At 37.9% G+C, this 16,678-nt stretch overlaps 1 protein-coding gene across 7 annotated transcripts in view; it reads left to right on the forward strand.

Annotated features, from left to right (window-relative positions):
* Positions 1-16,678, forward strand: part of EPRS1 (glutamyl-prolyl-tRNA synthetase 1) — a 431,857-nt gene that overhangs the window by 19,508 nt on the left and 395,671 nt on the right. For 2 of the 7 annotated variants that reach the window (XM_069852703.1, XM_069852704.1), the window contains 17 exons: positions 1,176-1,312; positions 2,076-2,283; positions 2,679-2,791; positions 3,396-3,513; positions 3,625-3,996; positions 4,836-5,066; positions 5,746-5,994; positions 6,775-7,005; positions 7,337-7,602; positions 9,780-9,831; positions 10,632-10,841; positions 10,990-11,062; positions 11,860-11,939; positions 12,270-12,371; positions 13,046-13,201; positions 13,319-13,516; positions 13,873-14,046. In XM_069852703.1, coding sequence (XP_069708804.1) covers positions 1,176-1,312; positions 2,076-2,283; positions 2,679-2,791; positions 3,396-3,513; positions 3,625-3,996; positions 4,836-5,066; positions 5,746-5,994; positions 6,775-7,005; positions 7,337-7,602; positions 9,780-9,831; positions 10,632-10,841; positions 10,990-11,062; positions 11,860-11,939; positions 12,270-12,371; positions 13,046-13,201; positions 13,319-13,516; positions 13,873-14,046 — 2,970 coding nt within the window. Of the gene's footprint in view, positions 1-1,175; positions 1,313-2,075; positions 2,284-2,678; positions 2,792-3,395; positions 3,514-3,624; positions 3,997-4,835; positions 5,067-5,745; positions 5,995-6,774; positions 7,006-7,336; positions 7,603-9,779; positions 9,832-10,631; positions 10,842-10,989; positions 11,063-11,859; positions 11,981-12,269; positions 12,372-13,045; positions 13,202-13,318; positions 13,517-13,872; positions 14,047-16,678 lie in introns of all 7 variants that reach the window. The other 5 variants (XM_069852705.1, XM_069852706.1, XM_069852708.1 and 2 more) reach the window with 3 other exon arrangements.

Here is a 16,678-nt window from a genome sequence, read left to right on the forward strand (position 1 = left end):
TATCCATAAGAGTGCAGAATGCAGATTTTTAAAAAATACAGCATTAGACTGACATAGAGAAGTGATATATTAACCTGTTAATTGCAGTAATCAGGATTTTTTAAAAGTGATTTCTAAATTCAGATAGCAAAGGTTATTAGCAAAAGTTAAGAACTTGCTAATGTGGAACTCTTAGTATCCAGTAAACAGACTAATTAAGAAAGGGAAAGTGTTTCTGATACCATTCTATTTTGGCATTACAATTAGGAAAGACGCTTTTTTTGAGCGTGGCATCTCAACTTGTACTTAAGCTTCACTGAAAGCATCCCCTAGATATCACACTTATACTGAGAAACAAGAGAATGTTGCTCAGGTTTTGCTTCATTTATTTGTTTTTATTTTATTGCTCTGAGCATTCCTGTAGCCATTTCTTGTAACCGAGAGGCGGATATTGAGTTTCCCATTTTTCTTGTGGCAGATAAACAAGGAAGCACGTTTTGAGCAGGTGCAAGTGAGAATTGTGACTCTGTTAAGACTCAAAGCCTAAAGTTAGGCTAGATGCAATCCAGCACATTAAAATATTTGTATTAAACATGCTGCCTCCAGTATATGATGTAGTTAGTTCTGACAAGAAGAAACAAATTTCAGACTCGTGACCGTTGAAAAAGTCTGCACTCCTAGCTCTCTGCCTTTTTTTTAAAGCAAAGTTTATCTTCATTGTTTGCTTTAAAGCTGAGTATTTTTAGTGTTTGTGATGTATTTCCAGTTTCTGTCTTTAAAAGTCTTTGCAGCCGAGAGCTGCTCTGTGTTTGTTTCTCTATTAGCTATATAAAAAGCAAAAATGAGAGTTACGAAATTACTTTTGAAGGGAATTTGCATAGCAAAATGGAAACTGGAGGAAAAACTTGGTTTTTACCTGTAAGGTCTTAAAGATGGACCTTAAGGAAAGTGGGTATGCTGTTGGTTATGTTGGAGCTGGTATTTGATAGGGAATATGATTTTGTGAGTGTACCATCAAAGGAATGCGTGCAGTACTTGTGAATGAAAATCCTGGGAGAGTTGTGGAAGAATATTATGGTTTTGTGTTACTGCTGTTGTCCGTCTTCTATCTTCATCTATCTTCTGTCATAAAGAAAAGGTTTTGTCAGCTTATATAATAACAGTCTCTCCTTTGAAATGAACATCATTATTTGCAGAATGCAGACGTTGGCTTGAAACCTGTGTGGTATGGCTCCAGAGTCCTGATTGAAGGTGCAGATGCAGAGACCCTGACAGAGGGAGAGGTGGTTACATTCATAAATTGGGGCAATATTATCATCACCAAATTAAGCAGGTAACCTGTTTATGGGGAAATTAATTAAATTAATTTTTGCTTTTCAGGTTGTTGTTTGTTTGGGGTTTTTTTAATAGGTATCTTGTAACAGTAAAATGTTAATGGTTGTCCATATGTATCTATTCTGTCATTGTGTGTCTAGATATCTATTTGAAATATGCCACAAAACTGCATTTAAGCATAGAGCATATTTTACAGGTTTGAAATCTCCAGTTAGTCCTGATACTGCACATCCCTCTCATTCAATATTCTTCATGTTTCTATGGTGATAGTTCCACTGTGAAACAACTCTTCCAAAAAATCCAAAAAACAAACCACAAAAACCAACAAAACCAAAGCCAAACAAACAAAAAACCCCAAACCGCTTTGAATTTCAAGAACTTTCACACTGGAACAAATACTTGCTTTTGCATAGCAGAAAGCTAAACCTATCATAGTTTCAGTTGCAGAACTCTTCAAGTGAGAAAGGAGGCAGTTAATGCCATTGTAGTATCTTTGAAATGATTGTGTTGAAAGAGTGGCAAAATGGAGTGAGTTGGGATAGACAGCACAAAAGAAATATGTAGAGGTTTTTTTACCATGTTCTTTACTGCTTCTTGATATTTAAGAAATCAAAATTAAAAGAACATTAGCAGGAGTGAATACACTCTTTGATTTCCTACATCTTCCACACTCTGAACACTTAACGTTCTGGTGAATCTATTGACAGTCTCATCAAATAAGAACTAGTCATGTAAGCTTTACTCTTATTTCTGTTCTGTAGAAATTCAAGTGGAAAAATTGTGTCCATCGATGCCAAGTTAAACTTAGAAAATAAAGACTTCAAAAAAACTACTAAGGTCACTTGGTTAGCAGAGACTCCATGTGCACCACTCATCCCAACTGTCTGTGTTAATTATGAACATCTGATCACTAAGCCAGTTCTAGGTAAAGATGAAGATTTCAAGCAATATATCAACCGAAATAGCAAGGTAAGTTATCTTTTTGTCCCCTTTATTCCACAGGGGTTTTTTTGCCATCACGTTTTCTAGTTGCTTTATTTTTAATATAAAGATTTCATGTCAAACAAGTAAACCATGTGCTGGTGTATCTATCCATATTTTCCATTTAACCTCTCATAATTTCAAAACTATAATTGTATTCATTTTTTGTCAGGTGTCACCTGGCTTTTCCACATCTAGGACCAATAGTTTTGAGTTTTTGTCTTGATACACCTTTGATTATGGCATCTTCTTACTAGTACTTGTTCTGCTACCCCTGGAATTTAACTAACATTTTAACGCTTCCAAAATCATAAAGTCAAATGCATTTCTTACTATTTCTTGTGCTCTGTTAGATTTGGACTGATTTCTTTTAACACTTACAGCAAGAAGAACTGATGTTAGGTGATCCTTGCCTTAGGGACTTAAAAAAAGGGGACATCATACAACTTCAGAGGAGGGGATTCTTTATTTGTGATCAACCCTACGAGCCAGTGAGGTAAGCTACCTGAAAATAGCCTAAGCACACTTCACAGAATTTGCTTTAGTTTGCTATATTTCAATGTTTTCACATATGCATTGGCAAGAGTAATGTTGCCTGCAAATATTTTCCACTGTCTTTCTGAGCATTATTTTTGTGGACTGTTATGGCTTTCAGTTTGTCTGTTTCTGCCTCTTAAAACTGTCTAAGCCAAGCATATGGCACTTCTGGTGCACCTTAACTAGCTTGGACTTAATAAAAGAGATCATGGGTTCCTTGGGATTATAAGTATACAAACTTAAGCAACAACGTTACAGGATCAATAGCATTTCCCACTGAGTGTTCACATACTATTTAATTTCAACAGTTCTTTAGTAAGCTACCAGATTACTAAATTATACTGCACTTCAGCATAATATAACATAAAGAAAACTTTCTATGCAACAGGAATCAGTGCAGATCCTCAATTACGTAAATTTGAGTAACTACAATTGTGTACAAAGATGAAATTGCAGTTGTGCAGGAGCATCTTCTAAAAAGTGTGGCACGCTTGTTTCAATAAACTTTTCATGTGTATCTTGTATTTCCTTTGTTGTTTTGTTTTCTATAAATCTTTTAATAGTCCTTACAGCTGTAAGGATGCCCCGTGCATTTTGATTTACATCCCTGATGGTCACACTAAGGATATGCCAACATCTGGATCAAAGGAGAAAACCAAAGCTGAAACTGCAAAGAAAGAGGTAAACTTGTGTTTTAGAAAAGTGCCTTAAAATGTATTACCATACGTCTATTACTGTGCAAGATTATCATGCTGAATGCTTGGCTTCTTTTTTTATTTATTTTGTTTTCAGGCTAGTTCAGCTGTAAAAGGAAAATCTGCTCCACTTGTTGGTGAAACCTCTACTACAGCCTATACTATATCAGAAGATCACCTGATCATTTACAACAAGGTGGCTGCACAAGGTGATATAGTTCGTGACTTGAAAGCTAAGAAGTCAGCAAAGGAAGATATTGATAAAGCTGTGAAACAGTTACTGGTCTTGAAAGCAGAATACAAAGAGAAGACGGGCCAAGAATATAAACCTGGAAATCCTCCAGTATCTGTAACTGAACAGTCTTCAAAGCTTGAGACCTCTGGTACCCTGGACAGTAAAGCTCTGTATGATAAAGTAGCAGAGCAAGGAGAAGTGGTCCGAAAACTGAAAGCTGAGAAAGCACCTAAGGTGGCTGATTAAATTTAACACTTTTTTTTGTTTGGGTTTGCATAGCCCACTGTACTCTGTAGTTCCATGTTTTCATAGGGATCCCCGTTTGGACTGGGATCTGTTCTGTCAAGACTTGTGGTTTCCAATACTTACCTTTTAGCTAGATATGTATGACAAAGTTTATGATAATATTCATAAATATACAAGTAGATTCCTGTATTTCTTAGACTGTTCTGAAATGTGGACAGGATTCACCCCTCGGCATGAGTTGATTAAGTATCCAGATCTGGTCTTTAGGGTTAAAACGTCCCACAGTATTTATTTAACTAAATTCATAGATTGACTTGTTGCTATTTGGAGCTTAAAATTAAACCAAACCCCTAAAGCCAGAAAGGAAAAAAAGAAAATAAAGATCCAAATACTACATATATTTTTGAGACATCTTTCTGTCTGGAATTGAGCATAGAAAACGTAACTAATAGTAGTTGTGTTCTTTCCATTCTTTCTAATGCAGAGCAAGAAAAGATGGGAAATAACACTTTGGATGACGGCTAAATGCTGTTCATAAGTGTCTTGGTGCCACTGTAAAAATCTAAATAATTGGGGAGATCTAAACTAATTTATTACTGTAATTTTGCTTAGGGCTATGAATATTGTTTATTCCTTAATGCAAGTTACTGTGTTAAAGTACAATAGTAGTAGAGAAAAATTCTCTGGACAATTCTATTAAATAGTTAAGAAAATGGACTAGGTGCACATAAACTGCAGGCCTTTTCATAAAAGTATTTAAGGTGCATTTCAGAGTCTTATGTTTCTGTCTCTATTCCCCTCTTTCTGCCCCTTCCTTTCTCTTTCAGGATGAGATAGGTGCTGCCGTGGAAGTCCTTTTATCCCTAAAGGCAGAATATAAACAACAGACAGGCCAGGAGTACAAACCCGGAAGCCCACCTGTGGCCTTTGTACCTCCTCAGTCTTTTCCTGCTTCTACTCTTCCATCCCGCTGTCCAGTAGACAGCAAATCTCTATACAACAGAGTAGCTGAACAAGGCGAAGTGGTCCGCAAACTTAAATCAGATAAAGCTTCAAAGGTGAAATAGTAGTGAATACTTATGAGTGGAACAATATTTTCAGCTTAAACTAAAACTTAATTACAGATTTTGCTTATATTTTGTTCCTCAAATTTCACAAGTACTTTCAAATTCCATTGAGTGCTTTCCCAGATTCTCTTATGCAGATATGGCTGACAGAGTTGTGTGATAGTGCATGATGAACCTGGAAAAGAAAGAAGTTCTTTTTTTTAGTGATACAAGATAGGTGAAGCAGAAGACAGGCAGTAACTTAAAAGAAAGGGCTATAACTTGAAAGCTAGAATCACAATAATAAATTTGATAGTAATTTGATAGTGGCAAGGAAGCTGTTCTTTATTCAGTCTTGAGTAGTTGCTGCCGTTCTCCAGTGTACAAAGTCGTGGACTGCTGTAACTGGAGGAAACTAAGCTGCCTAAATGGGAAGCTTTCATGGCACAGAAATCAGCCCTTGCTTATACTGCTTGATTAGATCCTTTGACGTGCAGCTTGCAGGTATTCTAGCTAAAAAGTTTTACCACAGGACTCAATAATGACAACTTATGCTAACAAGTTAGCTCTAGTTCTATTGCAACAGCTACGTTAGTGCCATTCTAGTAAAGGTTGTTATCTTAGCTTTTGTGTTGCATCTCTGTTGTTTCTATCTTTATCTGAACCTGCTTTTTTTCCTGTCTTGCTTCAGGAACAAATAGATGAGGCTGTGAAAATTCTTTTAAATCTAAAAGCAGAATATAAACAAAAGACAGGTCAAGAGTACAAGCTTGGAAACCCCCCTTCAGCTCCTCTTTGTGCACCTCCTACTACACTTCCATCTTCTGTATGCTGCAGTAGCTTGGCACCCTGTAGCTTAGTGGATGGCAAAGCACTTTACGATAATGTAGCTGAACAAGGGGAAGTGGTACGCAGACTCAAAGCAGAGAAAGCTTCCAAGGTATAACATTGAAGAGAGAGTAAGCAATTACAGTTCTTACCACATTTTGCCACTGGGGGGAAGTCTTTCACCGAATAATGATCAGTGTACTAAATTCTCTTATGTCCTAATCATAGCTTAGCCATCAAGCTTGCATGGTCTGATAATGTCACACAAGGCTATTCTGATGCTGGATACTTTCTTGATTCTGAGATACAAATTATAAATTTTACTGGTTTGGAATTTTAAGCTTTCTCACATCCGGATGAATAGGCATGAGCATGGCAAATGTCAACCTTGCAGAAGTTTTCAATGTATTTTACTTTTCCTTGCTGTATTTGAGACAAGTGAAGATAGAAGCATCTAGTGTACTGCAACAGTAGAAAGAGGTCTCAGAATTTGACAAATTCCATGATGGTTATGTAAAAGAATGAGACAAACCTGTATTTTCAGAGCTGCTGGTGTTTTTCACCTATGTTTCTGCCTTGCAGAATTGGTTTTGCTGTGGAGTTTTTGGTTGTTTGGTGGTTTTTGGTTTTGTTTTGAAAAGATTTTTTCTAAAACAGTTTTGTGTTTTTTCACTGTAGATTCTGCTGCAATATTAACAGGTTATAACTGGCCAGGTGTTCTAGGGGAATATTCTGGTATAATGTGACAGCTCTCAAACGTATGTCTGTTGCTTGGGGAAGCACTGTTCATTGCTAGATGGAAATTTTATTTTCTTAGCCTGAAAATCAGTGCTTCTTGTCAATTCTTTCTTTAATTCTCACCAGTATATCTTGCTGTTTGTCCTTCATACAGGATAAAATAGATGAAGCAGTAAAACTACTTCTTTCTCTAAAAGCTGACTACAAGGAAAAGACTGGGCAGGATTACAAGCCAGGACATCCACCAGCAGCTCAAGGGGCTTTGCCCCAAGCATCAGACACAGTACCCAGTGGTCCAGACACACCTGAAGCTAAAGCTCTTTTTAGCAAAGTAGCCCTTCAAGGAGATGAAGTTAGGAAATTGAAATCAGAAAAAGCAGAAAAGGTAAAAACATACTGTAACATAAAAATGTACTACATGTATTTAAATCTAAAAATCTATCTTAAGGATTGTGATTATATGAATTAGAAATGTTCATTTAGGATAGGCAGCATTTGGACTCTGAGATCTGAAATGTACTTTCAAAATTATTCCTGTCAGATATGATCCTTAAAATGTTAATGCATTTAAGTTAAAATATGCTTCTGCATATTTTCTCCCCAGTACTGTGAGAATGTTCACAATGCCATACATAGATTCATTTTGGTTTTTTGGTAGAGCCATTGTATTCCTGTGATTTCTGTGTGAATTTATCTTTATTTTTTTGTTCTTCAAGGAGAAGATTGATACAGCTGTTAAGGAACTTCTTCAGTTAAAGGCTCAATATAAGTCTGTTGCAGGAGTTGACTATAAACCAGTTTCTGCTAGTGGCACTGATGAGAAAGACAAGAAGAAGAAAGAGAAGGAGAACAAGTCTGAAAAGCAGAGTAAGCAACAGAAGCAAAATGATGGTCCCAAAAAAGAATCTTTGCAAGGACAGAGTGGCAATGAACTCTTCTCAAGTGGATCAGGGGAGGGTCAAGGCCCTAAGAAACAAACCAGGTAAGAAATGTGATTTTTGATTTGCTAGAAACCTCAAATGTTTACCTTTGTTCAGATACAGAGTTTTGTAGGTTTCTCATTTTACTTGAAAGCATAGACATTTGCAAAATAACTGTATTCATGTTATATTTAGGATCAAGCTAAAAGCCATTTAGTGTCAGTTGTGCCGCAGCATTCTAGTGAGGAAAATTCTGCCTAACCTGTAGAAAGTGTAAAGCAGTGTGCACACTCTGTTACTATGGGTACTGTTACTATAATTGAGAAGTTACTATGCCTCGTTATTTGTTGCTTCAGATGTGCTGCTGCGTCTTTCGTAGTATAAATCCTGGACGATTCATTGTACCAGGATTTTTAGAGTATTTACAGTGAGTGGCTGAGAAGTGTCTAGCCCAGTACAGAGCAATGCACTGCTGCTGTTGATGGTAGAACTTGCCAGTGATGATTGCTGTGCGTCCCTCTCTTGCTGTCACCCTGAAAGTTTAGTCGTCTTTGCACAGAATGTACTATGCAGCACTATTTATTTCCTATTTCAGATATGTAAATTACTTGTTACAGACAGATGTGGTTATTTTATTTAGAAATTGTGCCAGAAAAATGTGGTTTTCATCCTTAAAACCTCTCTGTTTTTAAGGTATAAAAACTTTACTTTTGTCTGCTGTAATTTGTCTGGTGTATTCAGCTTTCTTGTAGTTTTACTATAACTTTGTTTCGGTGGTAGGGTCAGCTTTCTGCCTTGAAGAGGGTAACTGATATCCAGATGGATGGGGAATTCAAGTGGCGTGTTTCCTGAAATTTTAGCCCCTGGTTAGGAGAGAAATTTAAAAATTTAGACTAAGACAGCTTACACGTGGGTCTGCTTACACATGCATCATCATGAGGTTCTTTGCAACCATGTTGAGAATTTGAAGGGTTCAAACGGTAAAAAAGAAATGGAGCCGTTTTTAAGAAATACTCTTAATACTGTTGTTAGCCAAAGTAAGGAAATGCTAGAAATTCCTACTGGCCAATACATACTGAGCTGTCAGAAAAAAAATTGGGAAAAGTTAGCTTTATGAACTAAAATTAAAATACTCTGTTTATTAGTGGTGGTAAATGGTGTTAACTCCAGCTGGAGGCCAGTTACAAGTGGTGTCACCAGGGCTCAGTGCTGGGTCCAGCCCTGTTCAATGTCTTTCTCAAAACCCTTGGCATGTTTTCGGATGACACAAAGCTGGGTGGAAGCGTGGATCTGCTGGAGGGTAGGGAAGCTCTGCAAAGGGATCTGAACAGGCTGAGACCAATGGCATGAGGTTTAACAAGGCCAAATGACGGGTCCTGCACTTGGGGCACAACAACCCTGTGCAGTGCTACAGACTAGAAGTCTGGCTGGAAAGCTGCCTGGAGGAGAAGGACCTGGGGGTGTTGATTGACAGCTGACTGAACATGAGCCAGCAGTGTGCCCAGGTGGCCAAGAAGGCCAATGGCATCTTGGCTTGTATCAGAAACAGTGTGACCAGCAGGTCCAGGGAGGTTGTTCTCCCTCTGTACTCAGCACTGATGAGACCACACCTCGAATCCTGTGTTCAGTTCTGGGCCCCTCACCACAAGAAGGATGTTGAGGCTCTGGAGCGAGTCCAGAGAAGAGAACAAAGCTGGTGAAGGGGCTGGAGAGCAAGTCTTTTGAGGAGCGGCTGAGGGAACTGGGGTTGTGTAGCCTGGAGAAGGGGAGGCTAAGGGGAGACCTTATTGCTCTCTACAACTACCTGAAAGGAGATTGTAGAGAGGAGGGTGCTGGCCTCTTCTCCCAAGTGACAGGGGACAGAATGAGAGGGAATGGCCTCAAGCTCCACCAGGGGAGGTTCAGGCTGGACATCGGAGAAAAAGTTTTCACAGAGAGGGCGATTGGGCACTGGCAGAGGCTGCCCAGGGAGGTGGTTGATTCACCTTCCCTGGAGGTGTTCAAGGGACGGGTGGATGAGGCGCTGAGGGGCATGGTTTAGTGTTTGATAGGAATGGTTGGCCTCAATGATCCTGTGGGTCTTTTCGAACCTAGTGATTCTGTGATGCCTGATGACGTTTTCTGCTGTTTCCCCTCCCTCCCCCTCCCGAAAAAAAGGAAGAAAAAGAAAAAAGTTTTAGTTTATATTATTCTGCTACATGCTGTGCAGCACAAATCTTGTTCTTTTCTAATACCATAGGCTGGGTCTAGAAGCTAAAAAAGAAGAAAATCTTGCAGACTGGTTCTCTCAGGTAAATTCACATCAGTTTGAATTAAAGAATTATTTAATTCCTTTATAAATGAAATGTATCTTGGATTTTTATCTTGGATTTCTATTTTTTGTGGGTTTTTTAAATGCAAAACAAAGTACTTAACTCTTTCTGTTTCTTATGTTGCTGGTATGGTCTTAATTAGAAGTGCCTCGTCTGAAGAGCTGAATAAATTTAAGAAGCTCTAAAAAGGATGAGCATTTCCCCCACCTGCCACACCCCACATGCAAAAATTTTGCAGACTTGGGAATTACATTTCACCTCGAGATGATGTATAATAAAAACTAGTACCTGTTGATAAAGAATGAGTTTGCTGACTCATGTGGTTCAAAATGACCAGAGTAGAGATGATCGGTTTTTAGATTAGCCTTCTTACAAAAGATTGTAAATAGATACCAGTGATGTACATTGCCTTTCACTAGTATAATCTTTTGCATATTCTGTAAGGGAATAAAAATCTCTTCTTATATAAGCTAGAGATTTCTTACAAAGCTGTGTTTTATTGGTTACTGGAAATTAGCTGCTGTCTCTTACTCAGATTAATGAAATTCAGTTTTAGCTCTGTCTTTACATCATTAGGTCTATTAATAAACATAATGTTCCTGCTTAACTTTCTCTATTTATAGGAAAGAAAAGTGATCTCAAAGAATCTTTGCTAGCTTTTCGAGCACAAAGACTTTTAAATAGGAGACTTCTCTTGAATTGCATGCCACACACTTAAATTCCTGAATGTTCTTTGCATATGAATTTGAAACTTCAGTATCTAAATAATCTTTTGAAAGGTGATCACAAAATCGGAGATGATTGAGTACTATGATGTGAGTGGCTGTTATGTTCTTCGTCCTTGGGCTTATGCGATTTGGGAAGCTATCAAGAACTTCTTTGATGCAGAGATCAAGAAACTTGGAGTGGAAAACTGTTACTTCCCCATGTTTGTGTCCCAGGCTGCCCTAGAGAAAGAGAAGTCTCATATTGATGACTTTGCTCCTGAGGTACACTTTGAAACTTTATTTTAGTCTAAGTACAAGAAAACCCAATCACTTAGTCTGCAGCTGAGTGTGAGAGGTTTTTTTCAAACTTGTTTTCTTTGATTTTTTTTTCTTTTAATTTCCCCCTCTTTTTTTTTTCTCCTTCCTTAAGGTTGCTTGGGTCACAAGATCCGGAAAAACAGATCTGGCTGAACCGATTGCTGTACGTCCCACAAGTGAAACAGGTAGACCTCTTTTCATGCAGTTTGACTGTAAAGATAACAGTTATAGGTATAGTGTAACTGATAGAGAAGCATCCCTTTTGGAAAGAGGAAACTCTTTTTTTATGTTTTCTGTAACTCATTATCAACATTTTCTAAATTTGCTGCTGCGTATATCAAATGTCACAACACTATATGTTCCCTTAGACTTTCCTAGGAAATGTACACTCTAATAATTTTTCCGTTAGTACCATGAGGACTGACTTGCTTTGACTGAAAAAGACGTTTGGTGGCTTGTTTTATATTGTTTATAAAAAAATAATTACTGCATCTCATAATTCACTTCAGTTTTGCATGTACTTTGACTGTAGCTGTGAAACTAAAATTTCCTCTGGGTAATTTAAACAAACATTTTAAGATCTAAGGCTTGATGAGTTTGTAATTGAATCGGGTATGATATAGCATCTGGAGTTCTTGAGGTCAGTGAATTTTTTTTTGTGAACCTTGATCTATTTACATACTCTAAGCCAGTGACTCAAACACAGTGGCATTAGATATTAAGCTTTAGAATGCACTTTGACCAGCAGCAAGCAAGCTATTTTGCAGTGACACAGGATGAAGTGAAAGTACTTCTTTCAGTGAAAATATTATGTGTTAAAACAAAATAAAATGTGTTTTAAAGAGAATTAAATATAAAAGCATAGCTCTCATAAAAAAGAATGTTAAAACTAAAATGTGGCATAAAGAAAGGTTTGTCATAAACTGGCTGTATCATACAGAGACACACAGCTGCTTTTTTTTTTTTTCTCCACCTTCCACAGTCATGTATCCTGCCTATGCAAAGTGGGTGCAGTCACACAGGGACCTTCCCATCAAGCTTAATCAGTGGTGCAATGTTGTGGTACGTCTGTACACAGTTTCCAAGTAACTGTTATAAGTGCAGTGTAGGACAGTTGCTTTATGTGGGCATCGCACGATGGTACTGATCACATCACATATTTCATGGCCAAAGTATGAATGTGGTTTGTGATTTGTTTTTCTTGCTGTTTTTATTCAAACATACTTTATCAATGTCTATTGTTGATTATATTGTTTAAGTAGAAATCTGTGAATAGTTGACTTTTTATCCCACATTCAGAATTATGTAATACTTATTTATAAACATTATTAACAAAAATAAGACTTTAGTGTTAGTTGTGATTGTTCAATTTTTTTATTTCCCTCCCTTCAGCGCTGGGAGTTCAAACATCCCCAGCCTTTCCTTCGCACTCGTGAATTCCTTTGGCAAGAGGGTCACACAGCATTTGCTACATATGAAGAAGCTGCAGAGGAGGTAAAAAGCATATGCACTGGTGCTTTTGCCTTTGCAAGTTACTTTACTCCATAGCAACACAAACAAATCTTTTTACTAGGACCTGGTAGAAATTTATATCCTTTTCTTTGGGAGACCTCATGAAAAATGCCAAGTGTACTAGAGCACCTTTTTTTATTACATGTAATTCATATCTGAGCCTTTAGGCTCTTCAAACAATATCGGAGTTTGAAGAATGTAGAATATAAAGTATGCCTTCTTTAAAAATTTTTTTCCTTAAAACTTCTAAAAACCTGTTTTCCCTAAAAGCCTAAATAATGGGTTTGCATGTTAACAGCTAGAGGTTTTAACACTTCCTTTGCCAAAAAGGCAGTTATTTCATTTGAATGTCATGGCATATCTTTATTTATAAGCAGATGTTCAAGTGTTCAGGTGGATACTAGAAGTCAGTATAGGCATTGGACTAGCATTTCTGCAGCGACTCTTGTTTTCTGTTATTATTTATAGTTGTTGCTATTTGATTCCTAGAAAGTAGCAGCCAAAGTTTAAAGCAATTGACGAAATCTTGGGTTTTAATCACAAGATTGAGAAAGGGTGAGATTTTTAAGCTTTTAGGCTATGGCCTATAAAAATACTTCATGATTTAGCAAATGCAAAATACTGAGTAATCCTTAAGACAGAAATTTTCGTCATAGGTGATGCAGATACTTGATTTATATGCTCAAGTGTATGAAGATCTCCTAGCAATACCTGTTGTGAAAGGAAGGAAGACAGAGAAGGAAAAATTCGCTGGTGGTGATTATACAACCACTGTAGAGGCATTTATATCTGCCAGTGGAAGAGCTATCCAGGTATTTATCAGAAGAATGGGGTTTTTTCCATTAAACACAGGGAGATGAAAACCTTTAAAATTATGCTTATTGGACAACTTCCCATTGAATAGAATTTTCTGTGTGCAATTATTTCAGGGAGCAACGTCACATCATCTAGGGCAGAATTTCTCAAAGATGTTTGAAATTGTATTTGAAGATCCCAAGAAACCAGGAGAAAAACAATTTGCTTATCAGAATTCCTGGGGCATTACAACTCGAACTATTGGTGTAATGACAATGATTCATGGAGATAACATGGGATTGGTGCTTCCACCTCGAGTAGCCTGTGTTCAGGTGTGTAAAAATGCCTTAAACTATCATTTTGCTTCCTTTCCTGTCTTGAAATACATAAGCGTTTCATACTGAGTTCCTGGAAGACTTAACGTAGGATAGGAGGTGTCTCATTACAGAGCATGCTGTAAAAAGTTAATTTAAAACATTAGGATACTAGTGTACAAACTCCCTTTAATAGCCCATGTATTTAATAATTTTATCTCTATCATTTGGGTGAAAACGGAAATGTATCCTTTACTTCTGAGAAGTTAAAAGAAATTACTGAGATATGCAGCCACAATGTTGTTTTTAAGTCTCTATAATAACTAGGGGCTAATTTTCTTATAATGTGAAGTACGTGTCATGTTATATTGCAGGTTGTAATTATTCCCTGTGGTATCACAAATTCCCTTTCTGAAGAGGACAAGGATGCTTTGTTGAAGAAATGTAATGAATATCATAATAGGTTGCTTCGTGTTAATATCCGTGTACGGGCTGATTTAAGAGACAACTATTCACCTGGCTGGAAGTTCAACCACTGGGAACTTAAGGTACTTTTCTTTCCAGGAGGTTTTTGAAGCTTACATGTAGGGTATGTAACAGGCATGTTATGCATGCCTTGTATTCTGAAGGCAAATATTTTCTCAATAAGAACAATTGCTGCCTGATAGTCAGGGATCATTTGCATTAAGAAATGAAGAAAAAATGTTTGAGACTTGCTCTGTTTGCTAAGATTTCTATGTCATTAGTGATTTTTGAACTTTCAAGTCTCCAGTTAATGTACATAGAGAATGAAACTTAATAGTATTTGCATGTTTACAGCTTTGCACTGCTACTTAAGTGTGTCCAGGGTCACTACAGTGCCTCCTTTGCACACAGTAGAACAGAGAAGATAAACCTGTACAGCATCAACAAAGAAAGGAACAGCTTTTTTGTTTCAAATTACCATGTTCCCCTCCTAGTAGTTAAGAGGAAGGATTCTGCTTCATCAAATGTTAGAGGGTCTTGTAAAAACAGAAATAGCAAAAAGAATGAAACAATGCTAATTAGAAATTGAATTATGCATTGAGTGATGTTATGGGATAATTTTTTTTTCTGAGTTTGAAATTAGTTTCAGTATATTAGTCTTCAATGTAAGATGATATAAGATGCCTGAGTTGTTGAAAGTTCCTTTTGTGTCCAAGTTCTCTTCTCTTTGTGTAACCTTTTTTTTTTTTTCCTAAAATGGAGTTCTAACGCTTTGAATCTATCTGCTGGAGGGTAGGGAGGCTCTGCAAAGGGATCTGAACAGGCTGGACCGCTGGGCAGAGTCAAATGGCATGAGGTTTAACAAGGCCAAATGCTGGGTCCTGCACTTGGGGCACAACAACCCTATGCAGTGCTACAGACTAGGGGAAGTCTGTCTAGAAAGCTGCCTGGAGGAGAGGGACCTGGGGGTGTTGGTTGACAGCCGGCTGAACATGAGCCAGCAGTGTGCCCAGGTGGCCAAGAAGGCCAATGGCATCTTGGCTTGTATCAGAAACAGTGTGACCAGCAGGTCCAGGGAGGTTATTCTCCCTCTGTACTCGGCACTGGTGAGACCGCTCCTCGAATACTGTGTTCAGTTCTGGGCCCCTCACCACAAGAAGGATGTTGAGGCTCTGGAGCGAGTCCAGAGAAGAGCAGCAAAGCTGGTGAAGGGGCTGGAGAACAAGTCTTACGAGGAGCGGCTGAGAGAGCTGGGGTTGTTTAGCCTGGAGAAGGGGAGGCTGAGGGGTGACCTCATTGCTCTCTATAACTACTGGAGAGGAGGTTGTAGAGAGGAGGGAGCTGGCCTCTTCTCCCAAGTGACAGGGGAGAGGATGAGAGGGAATGGCCTCAAGCTCCTCCAAGGGAGGTTCAGGCTGGACATCAGAGAAAAAGTTTTCACAGAAAGGGCTATTGGGCACTGGAACAGGCTGCCCAGGAAGGTGCTTGAGTCACCTTCCCTGGAGGTATTTAAGGCATGGGTAGTCGAGGTGCTAAGGGGCATGGTTTAGTCTTTGATAGGAATGGTTGGACTCGATGATCCAGTGGGTCTCTTCCAACCTGATTATTCTATGAATCTATGTTGTGTGACTTTTTAAGTAAAATTAGGTTTATCAAGCAGGCACAGCATGGGGCAAACTTGATGTTTTCTATGAAATGTGCTGGTGTGTCCAGAATAATACATAAAGTGGATCTTCAGGCTCATTGCAGGCAGAATGCACTCTTTCTATTGAGTAGAAATTTCATAGGATAAAAAATACAAGGGTACTGGAGTAAGAAGCACAAGAACTGGACAGTGTTTTGCCTTATGTATTTTTAAGCCTAGCAGATTTCTGATGTTACCTCCAGAAAAATCCAAGTCACTGGCACTTGGTTTATAATGTCTGGCATTACTTTGATTGCCTTTCCTTAGGAGGTCTTCCTACGTCATCTTTAGGTATCCTTCCTTCACTGGAAAGTACCATTACAATTGGAAATATTAGATACTTTCCACCAAGTTTTAGTTGTGGAGACAGCTTTTTTTGTATGCCATAAACTAGAATGTTTGTTTGGTTTAAACTGTTTGTTATTACAGTTTTGAGTAGTTTTTTATGTAGCTTTGAAGTAGGAGCAGATGTTTCACCCTTCAGATAGATTTTACTATATCATTAATCTTTATAGCATAAATAATGGGAGGGGAAGTTTAGGGCATAATTTGGAACCTTGTGAACCCGAAGAGATTCCAGAGCACAAAATTGTAGTAAGCTTGGGTAAATGTCTCCTGTTCACCTTTTGAACATTGTAGAATATTTTTAACTTTTAGCTTTTTAGCTTGCTGATTAGATTTCCCCTGGAGGAGTGACACAACCCAGACCACCAGAATATATTTGGACTTACTCTCTTCATTTCCTATGTGCAGCTTAAGACACATGTTAAAAGGATGTAGAGAAAGTAAGTTAGAGTCAGTACTGACTCTTACCTGACTAGTAAAATCGAAATGCTTGGTCTGATTGTGTATGGGAGATGAGAAATGTCGTGATTCTTGTCACCAAAGTTTGAAGCAGAGAAGCTTTAATAAATAAATTTTAAATAAATAAAGTAACTATTTGTTCGTAGTCAAATATTCAATGCAATTAATGTTGATATTAAGGCTATATTTAACAGAACTTTTGCTGTTTGCTATTCATACAGTTGAAA

This window comes from Phaenicophaeus curvirostris, chromosome 2 (genome assembly GCF_032191515.1).
Source record: "Phaenicophaeus curvirostris isolate KB17595 chromosome 2, BPBGC_Pcur_1.0, whole genome shotgun sequence".
Lineage (NCBI taxonomy): Eukaryota > Metazoa > Chordata > Aves > Cuculiformes > Cuculidae > Phaenicophaeus > Phaenicophaeus curvirostris.